General features: G+C 38.3%; 1 protein-coding gene across 1 annotated transcript; it reads left to right on the top strand.

Annotated features, from left to right (window-relative positions):
- The first annotated feature begins 231 nt into the window (after positions 1-231).
- On the top strand, positions 232-16,910 carry LOC147313540 (FYN-binding protein 1). The gene is made up of 16 exons (XM_086263180.1): positions 232-342; positions 5,959-6,610; positions 7,448-7,562; positions 8,030-8,085; positions 8,235-8,272; positions 8,576-8,610; positions 9,101-9,200; positions 9,317-9,479; positions 11,135-11,282; positions 11,406-11,422; positions 11,777-11,837; positions 12,046-12,088; positions 12,226-12,388; positions 14,103-14,136; positions 15,945-15,982; positions 16,094-16,910. Exons 1-16 carry the CDS (start codon positions 340-342, stop codon positions 16,117-16,119), a joined length of 1,692 nt encoding a protein of 563 aa, XP_086119306.1. The 5' UTR covers positions 232-339; the 3' UTR covers positions 16,120-16,910.
- The last annotated feature ends 3,190 nt before the right edge of the window (positions 16,911-20,100 follow it).

Genomic DNA, 20,100 nt, shown 5'->3' with positions numbered 1-20,100 from the left:
ATCAAACACAAAGAGTAGATCAACAAAAGCACACAGTGAGATTAATGCCACACTTAGTAAGGCCCGGTTGGATGTTGTTGTGCACATTATGATAAGGCTGACCTTTCAGGGCGAAATGAAACAAAGTGGTGCGCCTATTATTTTCTGCTCTTATTCTTATGTTGTGTCACTATCAGTCACCCTCTTGCCCACACTGAATTGCAGAGCATTTCCTCATTCGCAGTAAGCTCAGTGTGGTTGTGCGTGCAGCAGCACACACAGCTACATCGGCCTGGATACTGGTGTTACTACTAGACATGGAACGTTTTGACCACTAATAAACTATCACTGAAGGAAAAGATGGTAAGGCATTCTTATTTATTCTTTTTTTGAATTTACTAATGAAGGACTAATTAGGAAGTCCTTCACTGAAGCTTACACAATCCTCTTCAGGCGCTGTGTGTTTAACTCTGACCATTTCCTCCTGACCACCAAGAGGTTTATGAATAACTAGACTTTTGTAGAAGGAACCTCAGCAGGTATTATTGTAACACTACAGGTCTAACCTCAGTTTCTATGTATCCTCCACTTAGAACAAATGTACTTTTATAACTGAACCATCTTTAAAACGTTCAAGTTTTGTAACACAATATCCACAAAACATGACAAGTACAGTTTGGCACAGTTTTTCTAAACAGCGTTTATTGGATCAGTTTCACAGGGGAAAAAAAGGGGAAGTTGAAGAGAGGAAAAAAAGAAATGTTCATGGTCAAGCGGATGAAAGCAAGTTTTATTACAAGGCTGTTGCTGGTTAATGATTCACACTAAACTTTATGGCTACCTATTTTCTAATGTATCCGAATGTTAAGCACCCTAAGGCTTTTTGTTAGACAAAAAAAAAAGAGTCATAGTCATAGGTTATGAACTCTTTTAGGAAAGGATTTTATTCTTCCATCACTTTTCTTGTTTCTTTTTTACTCATCAGCAGGGAGTATTAACCCTGGCCACTCTGATTTTACACATTAGTATAATTCTTGGGCTTCATGGGTGACTGAAAAGCTGAACTGGGGATAAAATAAATCAAGACATTTTACTTGTGAATGGTGTGGCCTTTAAACTGGACGTCATTGCAGACAATTGGTAATTATTTAAAAAAAAAACAAAAAAAAAACTTGGTTTTACCCTGACCATAAGAATGAAATTTGCAGTAGCATATGTATTTTTAACTGTCTTGTTTGTTACAGTAGAGTTACAGTAGTACTGTTTTCTCATTAGGACCTGAGTGCAGCACACCTGCACAAGCAGTCTGTGGTTTTTAAAATAATCTAGTTAACTGTGTCAGCCTGTGTTTGCTCTGCAGCAGGCGCGCGCTGACTGAAAGTGTGCGAGCATGTGAGTGTTTCTTTTTTTTTTTTTGTGGTTTGGAGGGAAAGTTTTTTGTCTGCTTCCTTTGTTCCCTGTAACAAAGGCGATGCTGCCGCCCCGAACTGCGAACGGAGCTTGCAGCTTATTGGTGCAGGAGTGACAGCAGCATGCGTTTCTATGGTAACCGGGTGCAGGATGCTAGCTGAGGTATGGAGGTGTGTGGTTGCGAGCACTTCCTGCTCTTCAGCTACTTTTTGACTTTGCACAGCTCACAGCCTGAACGAGTGACACTGAGTGATGGTGTGATTCGTTTATTGTTTTTATTTTGTCAACAGCTGAGATATTCATTCCTCATGTTTCACAGCTTCCGTTTCGATTGTATCTCCCTTACGGTTCTTTTGATGCTGTGAGCATTTTGAAAGGCCGGGTTACTGGGAAATAAGATTTAAATTTCAATGTGACTTTTCACCTGAATAAATAAAGGATGATAATAATAATAATGATCTCTAAAATGTTTCTCTCTCTATTTCCGCTTCTACCATCCAGCACTACGCAACCTCTCTTGATTTACTTCATAAGGATTCATTTAAAAACCCCAATGTCTACAAAATATTTTAAATATAAGCTTCACAGAGATGCTAATTATTATCCATTGTTTCATCCATATGAAACATTTTTTAAGAATAACATGACTAAACGTAAAATGCATAAAATGCATAAAAATCTTGAGGTTATAGGGGAAAAATAATATATTTATTTTAATTTTCTCATCTGTTTACTTGGAAATATTAATTAAATAATTAATATTAGTTTGCAGTTCTGTCCATTTTCATTTTCAGCCATTTGGAAATATTCAAATGCAGTGGATGTCTAGTTAAAACTGCCAGTATGATAGCAACCAGCTAGCAGCAGTGCGTTGTGGTTCACAGAGCGATCAGACGGGAAATGACCTCTGAAAAGCTGATTAAGCGTTGGGAGATCCGTGCTCAGTCACCAGCAAAGCAAAGCAAAACACCCTGTCATGCACAGATGAAGCGCATGCCAGTAACTTCTAGAAACTCGTGCACCAGGGTCACAGGTGCAAACCTCTCTGTCATCAAGGTGCTTTCCTGCAAGTCATATGATTGTTTTTGTGAGCTCTGGAAAACGTGCCAGTACCTTCCTCCTCTGTCCCTTGGCTTAAGCCTTTTTGCACCCCTACTTGGCTCATAAACATCTTACACAAAAGGTGAGCAACAACATGTCACATGTTGAAGACTGTCTGCCTTGGTGTGAGTGTTCTGTTCACGTAGAAAGAGACAACAGTAAGTACAACGTATTTATGTAGTATCCCAAAGTGCTTTACAGAGGTATCAATAAAAACGAACTTGTGCAAGGTTAACATGAACACACATGTAATGAATGTTTCAATGGCTCTTCAATAGCATGTGTGGCATAATGGTGCAAAGCATAAAAAAGCGGCTCCACCTTAAACAGTTCTGTAAAAAACGAGTAAATAAATAAATAACTTATTGGACAGTTGTAACCAAGATGAACTTGTACCAGAATGATGAGGAAAAGTATGAAGAAAGGGAGAAACAGATCATGATCCAAAGCATTATGTGTCAAACAGAACCATACTCTCTGCTCAGCTTAAGCCAAATGCTGCAGAAGCAATCAGAAAGCACCTCACTGTGAAAATAGATAATGACCCAAACCAAGCAACAAGAGTTTCTTGAGGCCAATTAAAGAATATTCTTCAATGGCCAAGTAAGTCACATGATCTCCACCGAATAGTGCATGCTTTTCTATTATTGAATACAAAACTGAAAGCAGAGAGACCCTCAAACAAGCAGCAGCTAAAGGCAGGTGCAGTAAAGGACTAGTAGAGCAACTCAATGGAAAAAACAGCATTTGGTGAGTTGTTCTTTCATGCAAGCATTCAAAGGAGTATTTTTTATATATATGTTTAAATTGATGTTAGTTCACTAAAATGTGAAGGCTGTGCATAAAAGTGACTGTCAGTCTCAAACAGCTCATGCTAAATTTGTGATCAGTCATCAGTTCAGTGACATCTTTGTTCTTTGATTTATAATCCACTGCAGTGGTGTACAGAAGCTACAACTACAATAAAATGTGTCTTCGTCCCAAATGTCACGGAGAGCGCCGTCCTCCTAGTTCTCAGTCTGGTCCCTTCCTCACTCGCCATGCTGACTTTTAAAATACAAAGACAAAATGAAAGCCTCGGCTAACAGCTTCAAGATGGGGCATTAATCAGTGAGTGATGTTGCAGTGATCAGGCTATGAGTAATGTACTTTTTAATTTTTCTTTTCTTATTGTTGTCAGAGCGATTAACAACATTAGTTTAACGAATAGTTTACACAGCACACGTTTAACTTGCATAAGTTCCCTCAGATCTGCAGATCTTGAGGTACAGTTTCCAAGAAGAAGTAAGCAGCTCCCTTCGTGACTGCCTTTTTCAGTGCAGGTGTCACGCATGACATCACATCCCGTGTTTGTAACACTAAATGTCTGATTAATGCTTGATAGTACATCAGTGAGATCTACTCACACTCACAAGATCTACTAAAAATGATTGAAAAACAACTTTGGAGAAAGATATTCTGATGTTTACGGGGTTTTTTCTCACTCAGTGGAAGCCCTCACTGGAGTCAGCAGTGTCTTGATATGTCTTGGCTTTACTTTTAGGGAGCAGTGAGGTCATCCACCTTTATAAATAGTCTACTGCCAGCTTGCTAGAGAACATGTGAAATACTCTAAACTGAACTGAATAAAGTGATGCAGCAGAGTAATTTACGATTTCCAACTCATTCCTTTTAAAAATGGACATTCACCAGCACACATAAATAAACGTTTACATTGATACATATATTTGTACATATATTTATTATTATTTTCAGATGTAGCCATTCTTGTATTTTGCTTGTTTACATTATTGTATTTTGCACAACTCTGTTGCTTGTGAAGCTCGCACACAAGAATTTCACTCACATGTGCTGTACCAATGTACCTGCACATGTGATGTGACAATAAAAGTGATTTGATTTGATTTGATTTGATCCCCAGCAGGTTATATGAGGTCATGTGGCCCGCTGCATGTGGAGCAGACGAGGCTGAGAACTAAAGCTTTTGGAGTAACGGTGGACTCGCTCCCATTGAACTCCCACTAAAAACTTTGTTGTTGTGAAGCACTTTGCAATATTTATCTTCAGTCATCTTAAGTCATAATTTCATTTGTACTTACTTACTTAGAATAGCTGCAAGATGTGCAGTTTAGGTCTCAATACATCACCATTAAAATGACTTTAACCAGTAATGTGTTTGAGGAAGTGTTGATCCAAACAAATCTGCTCGGATTATGCTGCCATGATTGTCATAATAGGTTATTTTGCAGCATTGCAGGGAAACAAACAGATTACAAATATGGACAAAACAAAGCGCTGGTATCAGACTTGGTTTTGGCACTGATAACTTTATTTTAAAATGCACAATTGCAAATTGGTCCACAGTTTTGATGTGAACCAGTCCTATCCTATCTTCAGTCATCCGCAAAACCGCAACAACATTTTTCCAAAGTTTAAGCTTTGGAAAAATGGATTTCAAAAAACAAAAAGTCCTGATCAAAGACAACAGACCGAACGAGGTCTCAGCAGGATTTGTACGTGATGAACGACATTTTAAAACGACCTCTAGTTCATGCAGGGAAGCAAGAATATGGGTGATGTGGCGTTTGGCTGCTGCATCTAAACCAACCAGAGGACTTAGAAACACGCATGAACAATGAGTTCAAATAATCGAGATGGGAGAAAATAAAAGTTCCAACTTGTTAAATGACAGCAGAGGTTTGATTTGTGCTTCTTAGATGAAATAAATGAGACTGGGTGAGCTCGGAGATCACGTTCAAAATTTAAATTCTTGTCAAAGATTTCAAGGAGGTGATTTGAGGTCGCCGGAGAAGCTAAACACAGCCAAACACAACAAGGTCAGCTGTGATGGTAAAACTGAGGATTATTAATGGTGAAGCACTGAGGCACTACTGTTTATCTTCAATATAGCTGAAGTACGAATTAATGAGCCTGTTAAGATGACCCAAGGGTAAGAAGTAAAACAGCTGGTCCCAGGGTTGAGCCCTCAGTGCATAACATTGTGTTTTATTAGAAGATGCTTTCATTTAGCATATTTCTCAAGAGTGACAAGATTTTTGTTTTCCCCCTGTGTTTACTTTCACCAAAAATCTCGGCAAACAGGACTTTAGCTCACATGCTTTTTAAAAATGCATTTGTGCTGATCTACTTTTTTTATTATTATTATTATTATTCTTGACTAACATCTAATAATAATTACTTCTCACATCATTTGGTTCTTTGGTGTTCAGAGTTCACCAAGAAGTTTCAAGTGCTGCAAAGAGAGCTATCAGTTCTGTGAACATCAAAACAAACCAGGAAACAGTGTTGTTGCACGCTGCATTCTCACTTTGTAAAGATAGCGTAGGGGTTTGATGTGTGTGTGTTTGTGTGCGTGGGGGGCATGCCTTGCTCTGTGCTGCGCTGCTAACTTCCTGCTTTACAAGCAGAGCTGCTGCAGTTGAGATTCTGCTCTTGTGTTGTTTTCAGGGGGACAGCGTTGATGTCAAGGCTCTGAGAGCCAAGTTCAACAGCAAATCCAGCACCTCGGATACCAGCAGCCGGGACAGCGGCTCGCCGAAATCTCCTCGACCTGGGTTTGGGAGAGCCATTCTTCCAGTGGCAGAGAGCGAGCTGACACAGAGACTTTCACCCACGATTCCTCCTCATCTGGCTGGCCCAGGCCCGGTGAGACTCCCGAGAATTGAGCCGATGGCGGCTTCGATCCCTCCCAGACCGGGTTCGTTCCCTCGACCGCCTGCCTATGCTGGACTCAGAACCCCCACTCAGCCAACAGATGCTACCAAAGTCAAGCAGACGGGGGAGATGCTACAGAACATGATGCTGAGGCATCAGAAGTCCCCGGTCCCCCCGGTCCCCCAGGTCCCCCAGGTACCCCAGGTACCCCGACTAGGAGCTGGAAGCTCAGCTCCTGTTCCACCTCCCACCTCTACCCCTCTTCCACTCAGACAGCAGCCTCGACAGAGGAGCGCGGGGGAAGTGACCCCACTGAGGAGGCCTCTGCCCCCTGAAGGACCGATGCCCGTGAAACCTAAAAGACCTCCGACTGTCAACTTGGAGCCGTTTCGGAGGAACAGGAGAGGGCTTCCTCCTGCTCTTCCTGCCCCGAGGACGAGTGATGGTAAGTCTGTCTGGTTCAGGTGTTCAAGTCCCTTAATAAGGTGCGCCATCATATTAAGTTAACACAGTAAGTGAGACCATCTTGACTTGTTTGTGTCTGCTGTACTGTGACTGTGGCTGGTGTATAGTTTATGGTAAAATGGTAAATGGCCTGCATTTGTATAGCGCTATACACTACATTCAGTCATTCACCCATTCACACACACATTCACACACTGGTGATGGCAAGCTACATTGTAGCCACAGCTGCCCTGGGGCGCTCCTAACTGAACTCCCAGAATACAAATAATAAAATGAATGATGACTAACTTCCTTTGAGCTGCTCAGTTAAGTGGACCTGATGTTCTTCACGCTGTCATGTCCTGTCACGGAGATGGACAGAAACATAACCGTGTCTTTAATTTTCTTGCTACAATGGCTGAAAATGTCAGAATTGTCCAAATCAAATCTAAAAGGGACAACAGCAATCTGCGGTGAGGTAAAGCTCCGAACGTAAATCAAGCATTAAGTCTGATTTATTGGAAAATAAATCAGACTCTTAAAAGGAGGAGAGACTTTTAAAAAGAATCTGTTTTCAAATCTTGTAATGAGACAGATTCTGACACTGACAGTCCTCAGTGTGCTTTGTCAGTGACAAAAATGTGCTAAAAACTTGATTTGTTCAACCACTTTAAAGGAAAAAGCAGAACACTCAAACAGAGCACCAAACATCGCGTGTGTAAAGCAGTAATTTCTGCTGTTTGTGTGATTGCTTTTTGTGGGATTACACTTCTTTCATCCATTTCATTTTGTCGTGACGTCATTGTGCAAAGATTTTTTTCTCTGCTACTCTTTGTAGGCTCAGGAAGCAGAAGGATGTCTTTACCTGTAGCACCACCGGCAGTGGTCAGTCCTCCAAAACCTCCACAACGCTCTGACAAACCCAACAGACTGCAGCGGCAGATTGCCTCTGCGTAAGTATTTGGGTTAACACAACGATGATGTGAAGCCCTGTTATGTCTGGTTTTGAGCCTCTTATGTAAGAGGCCCAGTGCTGCTGAACTGATGCAAAGGAAACTGTGTGAAACTCTTAGTGTTTTAAACCAAGTATTATAGGACACCTTAGTTTCAGCTTTCAAATGACTTCATTTACATCTAGTGCGGGCAAGAGATGCTGAAGAATTACGAAGCAGAGGGTTTACCGCTGCTGCAGTCGTGACCCGAGATTAGAAAATATGTGCAAGGATTCGCCTGTTGCACAGCAACACTGTTTCTCAAAATGCATTTTGAACACACCTAAGTATACTTTCAAAGAAAAACCTTATTGACCGGATGATGGTTTTAACAGTCAAATTAAGCTTTTTCCTACTGAGTCAATACAGATGTAACAAAGCACTTGCTGACCAGTAATCAGAGAAACCTGTCTGATTGTCGATTTCAGGGACCTGGACGAAGACGAACAGGATCCCTATGACGATATCGACATTGACAAAAATGGTGAAGACTTGTTTTGTTCTTGAAGCTTCTCTGACACATTGTCTGAGCTATAGTCACTGCTTGGTATTTTTAACATTGTGTTTTCTATTAGAGGACATGCCCTGTTTTCACATATCGGTTTATAATTTATATTTTGCGTTACTTTACAGAGAACTGCAGCGAACACAGTTCACAGTGTGTTGATGGGGTGAGTAAAGAAAAGCAAAAACGAAAAATTTACCACCGTGGAAGTCTCGCTTTGCAAGAACATAGTGCACATTTCCCTGAATCTGTTAATAGACTAGGTTTAAAACCAACATTGCACTCTTAGAAAATAATAAGGCACAAAAAATAAACAGCTCTGATCATTTTTTGATTTAAGCTTTGAAAATCTACAAAAAGGCACTCTTTTATCAGAAGTAATCAGAAGTGCCGCTTTTATCTAATAATCCCGTACAAGATGACTTGTCTTTGCTCTTTACGGGTACAAATAAAAGCTTTTCTCTTGCAGGATGATGACGACGAGGTGTATGAGATGATTGATGAGTAAGTATGAATGTTCTGTCTTCCCCATTAAACCACTGAGTCTCTATTTAATAGAAATGTGGCTGCAGCTGCATGAACAGAAAGCAGTCTACAGTTTCTATTGTTTCTGTTGCTGCTTCTGTTATTTTTGCAACTCATAAGTGATCTGTGGTGCAGTATTTAAGTTACAGTGCAACAAATGGCACCTTGGTACGATATCTACATCTTTATTTATCGTTTACTATAAAGAGTAAGTCACACTCATTTCCTGTGATTCAACATACAGAATTTCCTGTTAAAGCAAAAACATTGTGACAGAATTCAGGCAACGTCTGTCGAAATGTGGGAAGACTGGAGAACTTGAAAAACTTTTTGTGTAAAACGCTTATGTGTGAAACATTTATCTGCCCAGAAAACGAAAAATAAAGGCACCTAACTCAAAATCTGTGAAGGGGGAATTCTTTTAAAAGGTGGCCGGTCTTCGTTTGTTTATTTGATTCTTCTCTTATAGGGAGCAAGAGAAAGCCACCATGAAAGAAGTTAAGAAGAAACAGGAGAAGGACATGAAAGAGATTCAGAAAAAAATGAGTGAGCTCAAGAAGAAATTTCAGGTAAAGACACGGAGAGAGAAAAGATGACTTTTAAGTTAGCCTGAATGGTTAATGGTTAAGTTATCCTGCTCCGCCTCATCCCTTTGGTGTAAACATTATATCTTTCCCCCGTGCAGTTACAAGGAGAGATAGAGGTTATTCACACCGCCAAAGTCCGGTACGACTGGAATGGGGAAGGGAAACTGGACCTGAGCGTGCACCAGGGGGACAGCGTGGAGATCCTCCGTGTGACGGGTAACCCGGGAGGCAGATGGTTGGCACGCACTATGAATGGAAACTGTAAGTTTACATTTCAGTCAATCACATAAAGAAAGCCTTTGAATAAATTGACTTGTACCAAAATATCAAAAGAAAAAAGAAAGCAAACAAAGTAGAGACTTCTGCATCAAAGTTTTCCATCTGAAACACTGGTTATTGTCGTCGGTGGTGATATTATCGTAGCTGTGGTTCAGGAGATGAAGCAGGGCGTCTACCAATCGGAAGTCTTGATGGTTTGATCTCCGGCCCCTCCAGTCTGCATATCAAAGTATCCTGGTGCAGCTTTCGCACTTTTTCCCCCGAAAGTCGTTAATTACGGTACTTCCTTCTGTAAGATATTTTTTCTGTTCCTTACTTCCTCAAAGGGCTCTGGCAACAACTTTTCACTTTATTTATTTATTTTACTATGTCCTCAAAAATATAAAGTATCTGCAACTGAGCATTTGAGACCATAACGTCTAAAGTATCACAAAGTTACAATGTAAACAAAATGCAGTTAGTGTGACAGAACTTTAGCACATTATGGTGTAAGCGTGCTTATGTAGCAGGAGAGTGATGCTGTTGCTCCCTCTGCACGGATTCATTTAACAATAGTTGAATTCTCATATGGAACTGAGAAACAACTGCTTCCTGTGTTAATGTTAGAAATGCAGACTCTGGATATAAATATACATTCACTGCTCACTTTGTTAGCTACCCCTTTGGATGTGCCTGTGATCTTAGAATATCTTTAATTCTTTGTGAAATTGAGTAGAAATTCAACACGACTCCTTGGAGATTTTGGTGCAGCTGATCCAGATTTGTAGCTGTGCATCTGTAATGTCTCCCATTCAATCACATCCCAAAGGTGCTCTACTGGATTGACATCTACTGACTGTGGAGTCTATCTGAATACAATGAACTAATTGTCATATATTTGAGCTTTGTGACTTGTTCCTGCTGGAAGCACCAAAGAATACTCAGTTGGTACTCAAGATCCCAAACTGTGCCCCCACCACGAAGAGAAGCCTGAGCCATTGATACAATCGATCCATGCTTTCAAGGTGTTTATCCCAAATTCTGATTCTACTACCATAACGTGGCGGCAGAGATCAGGACTCATCATCAGACTAGACTTTTATCCAATCTTCTGTTGTTCAGTTTTGGTGAGCTCGTGTTAATTGTGGCCACAGTTTCCTGTTCTTAGCTGACAGGATTGCCAACCAGTGTGGTCTTCTGCTACTGTACCCCATGTGCTTCAAGGTTTAACATGTTGTGTTGAAAGATGCTCTTCTGCATCCTCTGATTGTCATAAGTGGTTATTTCCATGACTGTTGTGTTTTTATCAGCTCAAAGCAGTCTGGCTATTCCCCTCTGACCTCAATAAGGCATTCTCACCCAGAGGACTGCCATTCACTGGATATTTTCTCTTTTTTGGACCACTATCTGGGAAAATCCTGGCACCAACAACCATGCCATGTTCAAAGACACTTGATTCATCTTTCTTCTAGGATTCTGTGCTGTGGCTATTTAGCATAAATCTAGTTTTATTAAGTAATAAAATAAGTAATAATCATCTAATATACAGATCAGATTCTGGGTATTAGATGATTATGTGTGGCTAATACGTATCGTATAATCATGAAATGTCACAATCAAGCCACAGTGCTTCATTTTGTTGTTGCACTTCTCTGCAGATGGATACATCAACAACTCGTGTGTGGATATTGACTATGAAGCAGTGAAGATCAAACACGGGTACAAAAAATCAAACTCACAAGCGTTACCTCCACCACCCCCGGACCCACCACAGATCTTTAATATGGACTCCGACAACAGAGACAGGTGCAGGATAAGAGATTGCTAATTCTGCTGCAGCTTCACATCTGTTCAGTTGAATTTCATTTTCAGTTTTACTCACGTCTCTTCCAACTAAACCCTTGTTTGTATGTTTCCTCTAACTTGCAGCCTGATTCAAGATGAGGGTAAGTGACTGCAGACCACAGTGAAGTGCAAATAACAATCTATGCCAAGTTAAGATGATATAAAAATACAAAAGGATTTTTCTCTTGTATTTTTCTCTAGTGGAAAAATGTATAGGGATATATTTGGTGCCTAATTTGTCTTTTCTAGAACATTTCTATGAGCTACTTGGCAATCTTGCAGTATGCAAGTGATAGCTATGTACTTTTAAAAAATTTTAGTTTTAATGACAAATATTTGAAACAGTTTCTTTCATCAGATAATATTTATTATTATTTCTTATTATGTAGCATTTATTATTTACTATTATTTATTCCTTTTAGCATCTGTTTTATGGACTTTTTTTTGGTTCTCAGATGACTATGATGATGTCCAACCACTACCTGAAGATTTCCCACCTCCGCCACCTGAAATCAGGTATCAGTTAACCCCCAATTAATTTGAAGAAGGCTGAGATATTGATGACTAAGTATTAGTGAATTTTCATCATAAAAATAACTTTTATGTGTGCAGATCTAGTCACTGGTGACATCAGATGGTGTTAAAGAAAAACTAAATTTAACAATGAGAAAATTGATAATGAATTCATTTGTGATTAACTGTTATACCATATTATATTTTTCAGCATAGACCCCAAAGTGGAGAAGGATTTGAAAAAAAAATTTAAGGTAAACCTTTTTAAAAACTTTGCAGAGTGCCATCTGCATTGCAATCAATTCAGATGTTTGTTTGTTTTTTACTCATGCAATGGGAATCGCCCTTTTCATTATTTTTTTTTAATTCGACCACTGTGACTGTTTCCCAGTATGATGGACCACTCAGGGTGCTGCACACCATGTTAGTGGATCCTAACTCCATCATAAAGAAACCAGGAGCAAAAGATCTGCCTGTAACACAGGGAGAGATTGTGGATGTCATCCAGCTCACCAACAGCAAGAAAGCTCTGTGTCGCAACAGGTTTGGGAAATGTATGTAAAACCATCAGCATCTCATTCACTTTTGTAATTGTAATTTGTAGAATTTGCAGTTCATTGGTTTAAGAAAACATGAAGTACTCTGGGATTTTGTTTGTTTGTCCTTTTTCAAATATATGATGTCATGAGCTTTTCTTACTGTTCTTTTCATATGTCGTTCATTACGGCCTCTGGAAAAAGAAATAAAATTCCTGTAAAAGATGTACGCATCTTCTAAACCTTTCGCAGAAGAGGCTTTATAATTAAAACATTTCAGCCATTTGTATGTTTATGTGTTTGAACATGGCCCAGAAGGAGTCAATGGTGACTTAAAGACAATATTAAAAACAAAGATTAGACAAGAAACTGCTGTGAAGATTATAATAATAATAATAATAATAATAATAATAATAATAATAATAATAATAATAATAATAATAATAATAATAAGAGCATGCTGGAAAAACAAAACAAAACAGTGCAATCATATTCCCAAAAATATTAATTAACTAAATAAAAAATTACCTCAAATGAAAGCCAAATAAAACATTATTTCTAGTAATAATAAAAGGGGATGTCACACAGTTTTAGTTTATTTCTTTATTATTTATAATTATTATAAAATGACATCTTCTCTCTCTACAGCACAGTATTTGCTGAATATGTTGATCTGCTGCTGCTTGATGAAAGATCAGGCCATTGACATTTCTTCCTATATCCTTTCTTGTTGGTTAAACCTGACCCAAATATTACCATAAAACTTAAGATATTTCAATTAAACACAAATTTGTGCCACAGAAAGATAAAGCCAAGAGAACAACAAAGTTACAAGAATTTATTCCTTTATAATCACTGATGTTCAATGAAAGTCTTTAAAACATAGTGTCACAGTCACAGCAAAGAGGGATCCAAATGCAGGATATGCAGACAAAGTATAAAAAAAAATAACTGTTAATTAGACTGACGGTAGAAGTCTATGGACAAAAGAAGCAAAATTCACAGTAACACATAAAAACAGCAAACTCTTAAAGAAACACATGAAGCACACAATTATAACAACAACAACAACAAAAGAAAAGACACTGACAATGACTGTAGGGAGACTAGTGATCTATATGCACTAATGAGGTAATCAGGGAGAATGGAAACACTAGAGTAACAAAACACAGCTGAAGCTAATCAAGGTAATGACAAAGAAAGAAAAATGAAATATAAGACACGGGAGACAAATGCCTACCAAAATAAAAGAGGAAGCGTTATTACACAGCGACAAGGACTTGACAACATGACACAAGAAGATGAAGATTTGACAGGATACAAGAAGATACAGTACTAGTGAGGATGAACTAACATATGCCAATACATGAATGAACTCCACAGAGAACAATCCCTCTAACCTAAGTAAAGATGTACTGGTGGACTTCACCTTGATTTTGAGGTCACGTCACTGGGATTCGAACTCGTTTGAGATTTTTAGTAGCTACACCTACGCTATATACATTTGAAACTCCTACGTCGGCTCGGTCTCAAGCTATCACATTCACATCGCCTGCCAGCCCAGCAGGGCAACAACAATACCCATCGGCCTTTTAAGTCTTTATGGAGTAATAAAAACACAACACAGATCATTTTTGTGTAGTAATATCAGACAATAATTCAAAAAGTATTTCAATATTTCAAATGATGATAATAAATAGTGATAATTTCTGTGCTGTCTCCTGTTTCACAGATGGTTATGTGTCCAGATCTCTTCTTCTTCCAATGTAAGTGAATCCTCCTGACTTCATATGTGACTGACTATGTCAATGTACTTCCTTAAAGTGTAAAGAAGTAATAAATCACACTAAATGTGTGTTTTTTGAAGATTGTCAAAGATAAAAGCTTAGTGTATGAAATGTATAATATAAGGGTCATTGATGTGCACATCTGTGTGTCCGAGTGCATGATACTGTTTAAAAAGATCTGTTGAAACTAATTTAATCCGATCATTGCATCTAGGAATTTATTATATAAATTCCCATCTTTGAAATTAAAACTAACACTAATGTAGTAGACAGTGTTAGAGGTTTAAATAACATTAATTTGCAAATATTTTCATTTTATACAGGCTGTTACTTGAACACCTGTATTGAAGGACAAAAGAATTTGAAATTTTATAACTAAACATATTCCTAGTTTTACATTGGTTGCCCCCCGACCTGGCAAGTATATTTGCATGTATACTAGATGTGTGAGGACACACGCTGTCTGTGTGCATGCGAAGCAATGTGCAAGCTAGGACTGTGTCGTTTTTTCATTACAACATGCAGAACAGGAAGTAGAAACCTTTTAAGTGGAATTCAGGTACACACAAATGTGCATAACCACCTAAAAGTTTGATTTCTTCAACTATTTACTGATTTATATAATTATTAATGTATTGCTAAAAGTGCATTAAACTGCACCTCTCCTTTCTTTAGCTTTATATTATTCTGGGTCCTATTAATAGGTTGAGACAGATTCTTCAACATTAGGCAGTCGATCACAGTAACAAATAAGATTGATAACAGGGGAAAGAATAATATCCTCTGGAAGGGGAAACCTCACTTAAAGTGTAGAGTGCCCGTCTAGATGAGCTGATGTTTCCCTTCCCACAGCTTCAGCAGCTTCCACAATGCTTATTATCCACAGCAGATTTCAGGCATTGTCTTTTTCCCCCGATTCCGGCTCCTCTGAGCTTTCACTTTTCTTCTATTCTTCTTGTTTCTGTGTTTATGAAATAGGAGTACATACGAATGAGGATCATTTTATCACATTAAATCGTTTTGTTATCAAGCAAGAGCCAAGATGAAAAATCATAAATAACCATTAAAAAAAATGTAACAAAAGTTATTACAGTTTTGTATTTTCTAATTTGTTTTTAGCTTTATTTATTTATTTATTTTTTAATTTTAACTTAAAAAAAATTTCAGTCAGTTCATTTCAGGAGCCAGTTTGCTTGTTTCAGTTTAGTTTCAATTGCTTAAAATGTTTAGTTTTGCTTCAGTTTTTATTAGTTTCAGTGTTCGTTTTAATCCTTTATTTAGTGTTTCTGGAGAACAGAAGCAAGAGACAGGAAACCCAGTAAAACACAAAAATCCAATACACACAAACTGCCCATCAAATCCTCATCAGCCAAATGCTAATAATACGTTTTACAAAATGTACAAGTGCTAAAACTAAAGATACTCGCTTCATGTTTTTGTTTTATTTTAGCTTTGTCTTTTTTCTGAAAGTCTAGTTTTTATTTTTATTTTAGTTGAATAAAATGTTTTTTTCACATGTAGTCTTTGTGAAACTGTCTTTTACAAATCTTATCTAAATATCCAAACCTTGTTTTTGTCTGGGCCTCAGAAGCATATATTATTATTGGAAATCTATTCATGTATTCATAAACTAACATTAAAACTGAAATTATCCACTCAGTTACAAAAAATATGCACGTCACAGCAATGGCTTGTATATAACCATCTTTTCTACTTTTAACTAGTTTAGTTTAAACCTTGTTGATGAAGCTTATGGAATATCACAAGTTCCAAATATTCTTTTGCAGGGAACAAGACATTTATGATGACGTCGACTATGCAGATGGTAAGTTTCCGTTTTTATACTCTGCAATAAAATCCAGTCAGACTGAGCTTTTGTCATTTGTAATTGAAGTGCAAGTATAAAGGCGCATTTTCTTTCTCTGTTTTGTTTCAGATGTCTACGACAACGATTCTCTGTAACATGATTATTAAAGTGTATCAAACTAAACATACAAGAGAGAAAAGGAAACAAACAAACCAAACATTTTTTAGCTTTATCGAACTATAACCAAAAACTGGATGCTAGAAAATCAAGTAAAGACAGAATCTGTCTGGATACAGATGCTTTATTTGATTGCACAAACTTCAGAAATGTGTTGAAAAGTCACAGGTTTGTAGAGTTTCTGTAGATTTGTTTGTGCTAAGCTGTATAAAAGTTCAAACTTAATCCAACTGTGTAATTATTCAAACTGACAAAATCAAACGATATATCAAACTTAAATATAAATATAATAATTTATAAGGACTTGGGGTGTTTTTGTCCACAAAAGGTCACTCATAATAAGACTGTGTAAACAAACTTACTGTAAACCTTCACTCACCTGCCACTATATTACCTGCTCAACGTATCAACACGTGATGTCACAGAGCTCACTCTACTCAAATGGCCTCCACAGTCACCAGATCTCGGTCCTGTTCATGGACTCACAGACTCACAACATGGATGTGCAGCCAACAAAATCTGCAGTGACACTTGAATCTCTGCCATAAAGAATTAAAAATGGTTTTAAAAACAAAATGTGGGCTGGAACCTTATATTAGTAATGTATAGCTAATAAAGTGGCTGGTGAGTGTAAGTGCACACAGATTGTCGAAGGTCAACAAACTCATCAGTGTTTGTCAAAGTGCTTGTATAGAAAATAAATACACTATTACTGTTGATGTGTGTATTTTTCACCCTCTGAGATAATTTAAATAAAATAGTTTTTATCTGATGATTGATTGTTTTGTTTTGTTTGTTCCTTAATAAAAAATAAAAACAGAGCTCAACTAGTGAAAATGTTTGATTATGTTTAGTCAAATGGGAGTTAAAGTCCTTTCCTGCTGTGGTAAAGTTTATTTTCTAGAAAGACTGAGAGGTTTGCCATCACTAAGGTGAGGACAGCTACACATTATCTGTCTGGGTAGGTTTACATCAAAGCTGAAATAACTCAGCAGTTCTATTCAATTCAATTTCATTTATACAGCTCCAAATCACAACAACAGTCTCAAGGTGCTTTATATTGTAAGGTAGACCCTACAATAATACATACAGAGAAAAACCGCAAAATCAAATGACCCTCTATAAGCAAGCACTTTGGCAACAGTGGGAAGGAAAAACTCCCTTTTAACAGGAAGAAACCTCCAGCAGAACCAGGCTCAGGGAGGGGCGGCCATCTCCCGGGACCGGTTGGGGTGAGAGAAGGAAGACAGGATAAAAAACATGCTGTGAAAGAGAGACAGAGATTAGTAACAAGTATGATTCAATGCAGAGAGGTCTATTAACACAAAGTGAGTGAGGAAAAAGCGCCCAGTGCATCATGGGAATCCCCCAGCAGCCTACACCTATTGCAGCATAACTAAGGGAGGATTCAGGGTCACCAGATCCAGCCCTAACTATATAACTTAGCAAAAAGGAAAGTTTTAAGCCTAATCTTAAAAGTAGAGATAGTGTCTGTCTCCTGAATCCAAACTGGAAGCTGGTTCCACAGAGGAGGGGCCTGAACACTGAAGGCTCTGCCTCCCATTCTACTTTTAAATACTCCAGGAACAACACACAGGCCTTTGTTTCTGTTTCCATCTTGTGGTGAAACCTCTCACCTGCATCCTGCAGAACACTCGAGAAGCGCTTTGCAGACAGAATGAGGTTTATGTCCATCTCGTCTAAAATTATTTTCCTTTCATCCACAGTCATAAACCATAAATATTTATAGATGTTTGCTTTTTATTAAGAAATGCTTAGTTTGTACTGATACTTATTTATTCTTTAAATTAAACCCTCCTAATGCAACAATATTCATAATGCTGAAAAAAAAACTAACAAATATTAAACTGTATTTGAAGTCGTTCAAGTTCTTCCAAAACTGATTTAAAGCTCATCATTTATGTCAACAATGCATGTGTTTAAGCAGAGACACTGAAGAACAACAAAAATATTCAAAATGTCCAAATACTTACAGTCTGGGCTGAATATTTGTTGTTTAGTTTTTAGTTTCTGTCCAAATGCTTCTACCAGTGGCTCTTATTTATTCTTATTTTTATTATCATTTTGTTGGTGCTGGTTGAGACAGAGAAATGTGGAAAGCCCAGTCACAACAAACATACAAACAAATCCCTCCTCATGCTAATAAAATAAAAATACAGCCATATTTTGGAAATCTTTAGAAAACTTAAAGTAAAAATGATAGCACTATTTATGAAGTTAATAACAAACTGAATTTACGTTTTCATCCCCTAAGCCAGCCCGCTGGACTTTAAGACAACCATGATATCAGACTACTAATTTCATGTTTGTTATGTGACGGATGTGTGAAGGCAGGAGAAGGACCCAAAGTGCAGACTCCGGAGAGTAACTCAAAACACAGCTTTAATGCTGAACTCAAAAGGGTAGCAAAACTAGAAATACACTTACACAGACAGAACACACAGCTAGATAAGGGTAGATCACAACACAGAGAAACACAGGGCTTAAATACACAGAGGGAGCAATCAGGGAATAGGTAACAGGAGGGAAACACAGCTGGGGCCAATCAGGCCTAACGAGACAAAGGAAGCAAAACCAGATACATTAACATCAGACATGGACCTTCAAAATAAAACAGGAAACATAACACAGACTGAACTAAAGACACAGACTCACATGCAGGCACTGCAACAAAGGGAACAAAGACATGGTACCAGGGCAGACAGACACTGACTGGACACGGGGATATAGCAACTAAGGATTACACAGAGACATAAACCATAAGACATAACTCTAACGAAGAAACCAAAGAATAGAAATGATACCGTTTTTCTCAGTCGCTTTGGTGCGTTTCTCAGATCAGAATTGAAATTCTCATAACTATTAGTTCAACCTCCACAACACTCAGTCATTTGTGCACATCATAGTAGCAATTTCTCCTCTCTCTGAACAAACTGCAAATGATTTTGGACATGAATCAGTTGCTTCCATACATTTCCCTGCTGCTTTCTAACATTTCCATTTGCTTATGTCATGTCAGTCAAAAGTAATCATACCTATGGATGCTGAATAGTCGTTCCCAATAAAACTAATAGTCATACATCCATTGCTTGAGTCATCACACACAAAATTGTTGAACTAGTTATCACATGCCAAATATTGGCCATCTGTCAAGCAAATCCTATACCTTTCTGTATCATTGTTCCTGGAAATGTCTCCGAAATTGAACAATTGATCTCAGGTGAATTACAGCTGTCACTCATGAGGAGGCGTGTGAAAGTTTAGTTGTAACCAATGACAAACAACTTGTTCACTGTCAATAATGGATGAATCCTGTGAATCCCCAATTGGCAAGCATATATAAACTGCGCAGGAGCTAGTGTGTACCATTTCTACACTTCTGTGACACAAAATGGAAGGTCAGCACCGTGGAAGAGGGGTGAGGATGGGGGGAGGAAGGGGAAGGGGAAGAGGGAGAAGAGGCAGATATAGGCGGATTCCTAATGAAATAAGGGCTACAATTGTGGACCATGTTGTCAATCACGGCCTCACCATGGAGGAGGCTGGTCGAAGAGTGCAACCCAATATTGGAAGAACTACTGTCAGTTCAATCATTCAAACATTCTGTAGGGAAAACAGGTATGCAAACAGTAATACACTGTACTGTACTGTGCCATCTCAGACACATCACATGTTACTGTACTGTATTTGCAATTTCACAAAAAGTTCACTCTGCACCACATAGGATTGTAAGACAACCTCGCGGAGGCGGAAGAGGGCCCCTTTTTACCCCACAGCAAGAAGAAGCCATTTGTGCAATGGTCATTGCAAACAATGCAATAAAGCTGAGAGACATACAAAGCGCTGTCATAGAGAATTACACGGTATTTGGCAATATTGAATCTGTTTCAATTTCAACAACTGACAGAGTACTCAAGAAAAATGAAATCCACATGAGC

Source organism: Aulonocara sp. 'chitande type north' Nkhata Bay, linkage group LG15, assembly GCF_057382095.1.
Source record: "Aulonocara sp. 'chitande type north' Nkhata Bay isolate Kocher_YH1m ecotype deep benthic linkage group LG15, A_spYH_male_GT1.1, whole genome shotgun sequence".
In the NCBI taxonomy this organism is placed as follows: domain Eukaryota; kingdom Metazoa; phylum Chordata; class Actinopteri; order Cichliformes; family Cichlidae; genus Aulonocara; species Aulonocara sp. 'chitande type north' Nkhata Bay.
This window is presented reverse-complemented; position numbering and strand designations above follow the sequence as displayed.

Bases quoted from the DNA above. Each gene is read 5' to 3' on its own strand.
- LOC147313540 (XM_086263180.1), top strand. The intron at 8,086-8,234 runs GTGAAGACTTGT...GTTACTTTACAG, and splicing joins TATCGACATTGACAAAAATG to AGAACTGCAGCGAACACAGT. The intron at 12,089-12,225 runs GTAAACCTTTTT...ACTGTTTCCCAG, and splicing joins ATTTGAAAAAAAAATTTAAG to TATGATGGACCACTCAGGGT.